This window comes from Dipodomys ordii, unplaced genomic scaffold (assembly GCF_000151885.1).
Source record: "Dipodomys ordii isolate 6190 unplaced genomic scaffold, Dord_2.0 Scaffold14, whole genome shotgun sequence".
In the NCBI taxonomy this organism is placed as follows: Eukaryota; Metazoa; Chordata; class Mammalia; order Rodentia; family Heteromyidae; genus Dipodomys; species Dipodomys ordii.
In genome coordinates this window covers 1,155,051-1,163,313 of record NW_012267230.1, presented here as the reverse complement: position 1 = coordinate 1,163,313, position 8,263 = coordinate 1,155,051, and the positions used below count along the sequence as shown (strand labels likewise).

Here is an 8,263-nt window from a genome sequence, read left to right as displayed (position 1 = left end):
AAGCAGAAAAAGCCAGAAGTGGCGCTGTGGCTCAAGTGGTAGAGTGCTAGCCTTGAGCTGAAGAGCTGAGGGACAGCGCCCAGGCCCAGAGTTCAGGCGGAACAACTGACAAAAAAAAAAGTCTCACAGAATTTTCCTACCCAGACAGGCTTCAAACCATGATCCTTAGAACTCAGCCTCCTGAGTACCTAGGATTACAGGCATGAGCCATCAACACAGAACTTTCTTTTGTACCTTTGATAAACTGTGTTTGTGACCATTCTGGTTATGTGAAGCTAATGAGGAGCCCCATTTTGTGCTGGGAACTCCCGGAGACCACCCCAACCCCATGCAGTTTTCCAGCTCTATACAGATGCATGAAACTTTGTAGGTGGGCAACTACACAAACATGGCCAGGTTGCTTTAACCACTGGAGCCCAAGATGGACACACTACTGTTGTTGGAGTTAAAAAGAAACAACAACAAAAAATGGATGCCTCTATTAGTGACCTGCTCACTTTCCAAAGCTATTTGTGTTCTATTCAGAACGAGATGAAAGCCAAGCCTTCTTCAAAAAGACTGAAGCCAGCTAGTTTCCTGTTACAAGGCAGCTATGTAAGAACTAAGAATGGTTCAAACAGGATGGAAGAAAACGCAGTCCTGGGTTCACATGCCTGCTGCAGAAGAAAGGACTATGGGCCTTATGTCCCCTCCCACACCCCTTCCTAAAGCCTGCGGTCTCTGCACTCCAGGGATTTCCAATACAATGCAAGCAGCCAGGAACGCCAGGTGCAGCCTGGGTTTGCTTTCTCCATTGACCTTGAAGGTCTCCAAAGGTGAGCTTGATCTGACCACACATAGAGATCTTCTTAATTTCTCTAGCTCAAGCTTCACTTGATATGAAGCACTTAGGCCAGGAATGATGCAAATACGAAGGCAAGCTTTATTGTACTTAGGGGGGAGGCGAAGAACACAAAAACCCTCAAGATTTAGGAGAAAAGGAAGCCATTGACACTCAGTAAGCAACACTGCCATCTAGTGGAATCACCGAGATTGCCAAGGAAATGTGAGCATATTGGCTAGATTTCCTTTGCCATAGATGGCACTTTTAATAAACTGGTCTTCAGAGAACCTTAGATCTTTGAGAAACTTTTTGCTTTAAAGTATGTGCCTTCTCTGTTTTTCTTAAGGTAAAGAATGAGCTTTTTTTATTAGATCATCAAATTAATTCTCAAATTAATTTGTTTAATTAATTCTCTTAAAGTTTAAAGCAATGTTGGGGCAACCTGCCTTCTTTGAACACCTACCAGAAGGCAACCCATGACTACGACAATTATAAAGAAGCAAAGCTGTAAATTATTATTTACTATTATAAAGGTGATGTACAGAGGGCTCACCATTTCCTAAGTCAGGTAATGAGTCATTTCATTTTGGACAATGTCTCCCCTTCCTTCACTCTTTCCCAGTTGAAGACACAAATCTTAAACTGGGCACTGATGGCTCACACATATAATACTAGCTACTCAGGAGGCAAGATTTGAGGATCAAAGTTTGAAGCCAGCCCAGACAGGAAAGGCTCTGAGAGTCTTATCTCAATTATCCACCAAAAAGCCCAAAGTGAGGTGTGACTCAAGTGGTGGTGTGCCAGCCTTGAGCAAAAAACCTAAGAGACAGAACCTAAGCTCTGAGTTCTAGCCACAGTTGGGAAGGGGAGGAGAGGAGAGGGGAGAGGAGGGGAGGGGAGGGAAGGGGAGGGGAGGGGAAGGGAGGAAGGTCCAAGTGTCCTGCATTTCTAGAAGCAGTGTGCCTGATGAATGAGGGTGGCCTCTGGTGTACAGCGTGGGGAGGAGGTGCTCCTTCAGGAAGTGTCTAGACTGCCTGGTGAGCTTCATGCATGCACCTCACCCCCAGTCTAAAGCTCTCCTGAAGGAGGATCAGAAAGAAAAGACCATGAAACTCATCTCCAGTTAGCCACCCAAAATAAGTGGAGCTGTGGCTCAAGTGGTAGAGCACTAGCCTTGAGCAAAAAGAGCCAAATAAAAAAAGCCCTGGGCTCAAGCCCAGTACTGCCACGTGGCAAGTAGTAGCATCCTTCCCTAATGCATTATTTGGGTATCCTAAAGTCAAAGCCACAACATGCCAGGGAAATCAGACAGCAACTCAAACAGGATGCCAACATCGTCTCCAAAAAAGTTTATTAGCATGATTAAAAACATTTTCTTGAATAATAACAGAAAGAGTTTCTAAACATGAGTTATTCTCAGTGGCTATACCTTATAACCAGCATTTGGAACTGAATGGACAGCTTTATTGCCAGTCTTCCTTTTATTAAAAACGATCCATCTGTTGGCTCCATGAAGTAGTGACTATTGCTTCTGCTGGGAATGAGTCCCTACAGCAATTCCGTATAAAAAAATATTTTCCATCATCATTGGAGTGTGGCCTGCATTGGATGGTGGCCCTAGTTGAGAGCTGATAAAAATCCACAAAGAGTTGAGTTTTGTTGTTTTTGTTTTAAAAAAAAAACATTTCTTTTACACACTACAAAGAAATAATTAGTATTTTGGCTTTTAAAATTCCTACATGGTATTGAGAACGGCAGCACCGACGGTCCTCCGGGGCTTCCGGTTGCGCGCAGCCCCTCTTCCGGAGGGCAGGTTCTGGGCGTGCACACTGCAGAGCTGGGCGCCCGCGGGGTCACACGGGCTTCAGGACGAAGACGGCGTCGTCCAGGACGTAGTAGTCATTGTACATGTCGCCCTCGCACAGGTAGGGCAGTCTGGTGAACGCTTCGATGACAAAGCCAGCTTTTCTGAACACTTCTGGCAAGCTGTTCACTTGTTCTTCCCAATTCTGTCCCTTGATTTCCAAAATTTCTGATGGCTTCTCCCACTTGCCACCTACTAAAACAAAGAAGGACATTCAGTTAAATTCTTGAACGAACAAATTAAAGAGGGAACAGTCCAGGCCCTTCCATCTTCCAAGGCCCCCTGGTGAGTGTCTCCACAGTCCCCAAACCCCAACACAGTGGGTGGCTAGATTCAAAAAGGCTGAAGGTCACAAGTGGCCAGGTCAAGGTCAGGAGGTCAAGTTTTACAAGCAATCCCAAGTCTGTCTGTACACAAAGCCCTCAAGCTGCCTTCTCTGAGACTTGCAGACAGTGAGTCCTTCATGATGAGGAGGGATTTACAGTGGTTAATGGATTGAGCAACTGGTCAGTGAATAACATGAATATTAAAACAGAGGGGCTGGGAAGGTGGCTCAGTGGTAGAGCGTTTGCCTTGCATGAATGAGGCCCTGGTTTCAATTACTCAGCACCACATAAGCAGAAAGAAAAAAGCTGGAAGTGGCGCTGTGGCTCAAGTGGTAGAGTGCTAGCCTTGAGCTGAAGAGCTGAGGGACAGCACCCAGGCCCAGAGTTTAGGCCCCACAACCGACAAAAAAAAAAGAGTAACCCATAATATTTGAAGGGGATTTTGGACAAAGACAAGGAAACGTCACAAGTGTAATGTAAGTAAATTACACAACTTACTACCTAGAGAGAGTCATAGGGCTGAAAATAAAAAGTTGACAAAGAGGTTTAAATTATAAAGATAGCCAGATGCTGGTGGCAGACACCTGTAATTCTAGTTACTCAGGAAGCTGAGATCTGAGGATTGAAACTTGGAGCCAGCCTAGACAGGAAAGCCTGTGACACTCTTACCTCCAGTCACATGGCAAAAAAAAAACAAAAAACACACACACATAAGTCAAGGTGTCAGGTGGAAGAGTGCCAGCTTTGAGGGAAAAAGAAAAGCCAAGTGCGAGTGCAAGGCCTGAGTTCAAACCCCAGTACCAGCACAAAACAGCAACAACAACAACAAAGAAAAAAGGACCAGCATTGTATTTTCTTTTCCTGGGGCTTGAACTCAGGGCCTGGGCACTGACCCTGAGCCTCTCTGTGCTCAAGGTAGCAATCTACCACTTCAGCCACAGTGTCACTTCCAGATTTTTCTGTTTAGGTGGTGCTGAGGAATCGAACCCAGGACTTCATGTATGCAAGGCAATCACTCTACCACTAAGCCACATTCCCAGCCCCATCACTGTGTTCTTTAAAAGAAGCTGAAGCCAGGCACCAGTGGCTCCCACCTGTAATCCTAGCTACTCAGGAGGCTGAGATCTGAGGATTGCAGTTCAATGCCAGCCTGGGCAAAGAAGTCCAGGAGACTCTTATCTCCAACAAACTACTCAGGAAAAGCTGGAAGTGGCGCTGTGGCTCAAGTGGTAGAGCGCTAGCCTTGAGCACAGAGAGGCTCAGGGACAGTACCCAGGCTCTGAGCTCAAGCCCCAGGACCAGCAAAAGAGAGAGAGGGGCAGGGGGGATAGAGGGGGGAGGGGGAGAGGGGGGGGAGAAAAGGAAGAAAGAGAGGGGAGAGAGAAAGAAGTTGAATCAATTCTCAAATTTTTTCGAACAAATTCATAACACATAAGCTCCTTCAGCAGAGACAGGACAGCAGAACAGAAGCTCACTTACCCTGCCTCAGAACAGGGACTGAAAGCTGTCCTGCAGGCCCCAGGTGCTTGGGGAGTGAGGGGACCAGACACAATATTCATGTTCACATGCAAGTCCCACACTGACCTATGCATGTGCACACACGTGCGCACAGCGAGTTTCACTTTGGGGTGCTTTGGGATTCTGTGGTGATGTGAAAAGCACACACTGTCACAGGTATCTGGTGTATTAGGAAGCTCGTTGGTGCACACTGTCCAGTTCCCTCTAGACAGGGGTGGAAGGCGTGCAGATGTGGGTGCTGACAGCAGTGTTGTGGAGGAGGCGGCCGGGAGCACATGAGGCTGACAGATCATGGCGCCTGGTGGCGGTGGGTCTCGCTTCAGGTGGGTTTCACCGTGGCACGCCCGGGGCCTTCTTGATGATGGGCCCCAGGCCTCTCCCAAAACCTTAACATGAAGTCCCCTTTCTCTGAGTCCCTCCCTGCTGTTTACAAAGAACCTGACTGATCACAGTGGACTTCCTAATTCTCTGCGCCCCGCCCCCCACCATCCAGGCCCTGGGAGGGAGAGCAACTGGACTGTTCTGGAAAATCGAGACTGACCACTGTCAAATCATGCTCCCTCCTAGGAATCCATGTTTCCTGTACCTCGCCTGACATCCAACACCTAGGAGCACTTAAAAAGCCCCTGGGGGTTAAAAATAAAAAAAGATTACATTTAGAAAAGTGCTCTAGCCAGGCACTGGTAGCTCACACGTATAATCCTAGCTACTCGGGAGGCTCTGAGGATCACAGTTCAAAGCCAGCCTAGGAAGGAAAGTCTAGACTTCAATTATCTAGCAAAAAGCCAGAAGTGAAGCTGTGACTCAAGTGGCAGAATACCAGCCTTGAGAGAAAAAGCTAAGGGACAGCTAGACCCTGAGTTCAAGCCCCAGAACTGTACGCACATACATGCGTACAAACAGGCACATACAGTCCTCCAGACTGAAATCTCAACTAAATGGCGAAACTGAGTTACAGACATTTTTACACAATTTCAAAGATTTCCTGATTACAGTTCCTTAAGAAGACTTCCTCTTTGCTTCTTTCAAAAAAAAAAAAGGGAAAAAAAAGCCACCTCTCTTTCCAAATAGAGCTTGACATTCACACACACAGAAATGGAGCCTTGGACACCAGGCAGGCCCCGGCTCCGGCCCACCATCCAACTCCCAATCCGGCTAGAAATCAGCCTGCTTCTATTTTATGTCGGTAAGATTGTCTGGTTTTCTGCTTATATTTAATTTAAATTAATTGTTATTTCTTGCCTAATGCATTTATATAGTTGAAGCTCCTAGAGCATAATGGAAACTATTTTGTTGTTTTTAATGGAAATTATTTAAGGTGTGAGTTTCCTTTCTCCTAGAGAAAGCAGTCATGAAGAACCTTGAAAACTGCCCATTCCGCTATTTTGGGAACACAGAGCTAGCTGAAACAAGCCCTATAATCACACATTGAATGAATTTTTAACTGGCTCCCACCCAGGCAATCTCTACACACACTAGTTGTTTGCTGAGTGCTTCAAAGAACAATGTTTGCTGTTTTCTTCTGCTGTTTGTTTGTGCTGATTGGTCCTGGGGCTTGGACTATGGGGCCTGGGTGCTGTCCCTTAGCTTTTCCACTCAAGGCTGGCACTCTATCTCTTGAGCCACAGCTCTACTTCCAGCTTTTTGGTGGTTAATTAGCGATTAAGAGTCTCTACAAACTTTCCTGCCCAATCTGGCTTTGAACCATCCTTGGCTCTCAGCCTCCTGAGTGGCTAGGATTACAGGCATGAGCCACCAGTGCTTGGCTCAAGAACAATGTTTCTTAAAAGGAGGATCTCTGTAGACCCCAAGTATTTATCACAGCCCCTTCTAGAGAGAATAGCCAGCCCATAACATAGCTATTGGTAAAATTCTGCCACCACTTGTCTTTGTCTATGAAAGTGCTTGCTATATACAGCTCCATCATCTCAGGTCTGCCGACATTTAAAGTACTGGGCAAAGAAGGGAGCAAAAGCTCTTAAACCTTTTATTTTTTTCCTTCTCATTTGTAAAGAAATACAGTAGGACTAGGAAGGTGGCTTAGTGGTAGAGTGCTTGCCTAGCATGCATGAAGCCCTGGGTTCAATTCCTCAGTACCCCATCCACAGAAAAGGCCAGAAGTGGCACTGTGGCTCAAATGGTTGAGTGCTAGCCTTGAGAAAAACAAGCTCAGGGACAGTGCCCAGGCCCTGAGTTCAAGCCCCAGGACTGGCAAACAACAACAACAACAACAAAAAACCCTAAAATATGAAGTGGCTATTCACTAGAGTCTTATAATGGCTTCTTCCACTACAGAGTATATGTTACTTTTCTGCATGGTAGTCAGGTGCAGATGAAGTGCTAAGCTGGGTCTTGGCAACCCGGGTGGAACCCCCCATGGCAGGTTCCGCTGTGCTAAGTGCTGCTTCTATACACTGGCAACTTTCTGTAATATGGAGCTTGTAAAAGTACTAACACTTAGTTCTCTACTTATTTTTTAACTTGGTCTCTACTAAACAGTAAAGTGATTTTTTTTTTTACTCTCTCTTCTGAGATCAATTTTTAGTGGCTACTCTGACAAGAAAAACTCCCAAGAAGAACCTAAGAATTCTTACAAAGAGGATTTCCCAGAAGCCATGCGGGCTGGCTGATCCCAACTTCTCATTTTTGCTTATTCACGGAGGGGAAGGGAGCAGAGCCGTCCCCCCTCCTCCTTGCCACCCCACCCCACCCCCAGAAAATTTGAGATTTTCTCTCAGCTGGAGCAGACAGGAAACTATAGAACTGCAAATACCTGCCTTACCCTAGGCCATTCTATCTCAAAGAAAAGTGCTAGAAATTAGCTTTTTATCTGAAAGACCATTTGAGACAGTTTTACTTTGTTAAGCCTTGACACTGGCCTCCTCCACACAAACTGCTCTGCTGGAAAATGTTCCTCCAGCCCTAGCTGCAGAGCCTGGGCAGCAGAGGCTGCGCTGGACAGCTAAGGGACATCCAGACCAACCCCCCCCCCCCCCCCCCAGCTCAGCCTCTAGCAGGCACACTGATCTCTACCTATGATGATCTGGTTTATAGATTACCAAGCTCCCAGATCCATTCAAACTACACAAATTCTAAAAGTAAAACCAAGAAGGCCCAGTGTGTGCTGGCGGCTCACACGTGAAATCTTACCTACTCAGGAGACTGAGATATGAGGATCATGGTTCAAAACCAACCTGGGAAGGAAAGTTTGTGAGACTCTTATCTCCAATTAACCACCAAAAAAGCCAGAAAATGCTCAAGTGGCAGCCTTGAAAGGAAAAAAAAAAAAAAAGCTAAGGAATAGTGCCCAGACCTGGAGTTCAAGCCCCGGTACTAGCACCCCCAAAAAACTTAATTAATTAAAAATGTGAGAGCACATTTGCATCACAAATGTCATGACTCTAATTTTAATTCAGCTTCGGCTACGGTTGGGGACCTGTAAGAAAAATACTGAAGGGCACCGGTGGCTCACATCTATAATCCTAGCTACTCAGGAGGCTGAGATTGTGATTCAAAGCCAGCTCAGACAGAAAAGTCTGTGAGACTCTTACCTCCAATAAGCTACTCAACTACTCAGAATGTGCGCTGTGGCTCAAGTGGTAGAGCGCTAGCCTTGAGCACAAAGAAACTCAAGGACAGTGTCCAGACCCTGAGTTCAAGTCCCAAGACCAGGAGAAGAAATAAAAAAAAAGAAAAAGAAAGAAAGAAAAAGAGAAAGAGAGAAAGAGAAAG

General features: G+C 46.0%; 2 protein-coding genes across 3 annotated transcripts in view; one reads left to right on the top strand and one right to left on the bottom strand.

Moving 5' to 3' along the window:
- Positions 1–2,157: 2,157 nt before the first annotated feature.
- Mettl9 (methyltransferase like 9) overlaps positions 2,158–8,263 on the bottom strand; it is a 56,070-nt gene continuing 49,964 nt past the window's right edge. Inside the window, exon 5 of one of the 2 annotated variants that reach the window (XM_013011666.1) lies at positions 2,158–2,882. In XM_013011666.1, coding sequence (XP_012867120.1) covers positions 2,677–2,882 — 206 coding nt within the window. In that variant the 3' untranslated portion in view covers positions 2,158–2,676. The remainder of the gene's footprint in view (positions 2,883–8,263) is intronic. The other variant, XM_013011668.1, reaches the window with a different exon arrangement.
- Igsf6 (immunoglobulin superfamily, member 6) overlaps positions 5,612–8,263 on the top strand; it is a 12,511-nt gene continuing 9,859 nt past the window's right edge. Inside the window, exon 1 of the mRNA XM_013011669.1 lies at positions 5,612–5,717. Within this exon, the coding sequence (XP_012867123.1) occupies positions 5,627–5,717 (91 nt within the window). The 5' untranslated portion in view covers positions 5,612–5,626. The remainder of the gene's footprint in view (positions 5,718–8,263) is intronic.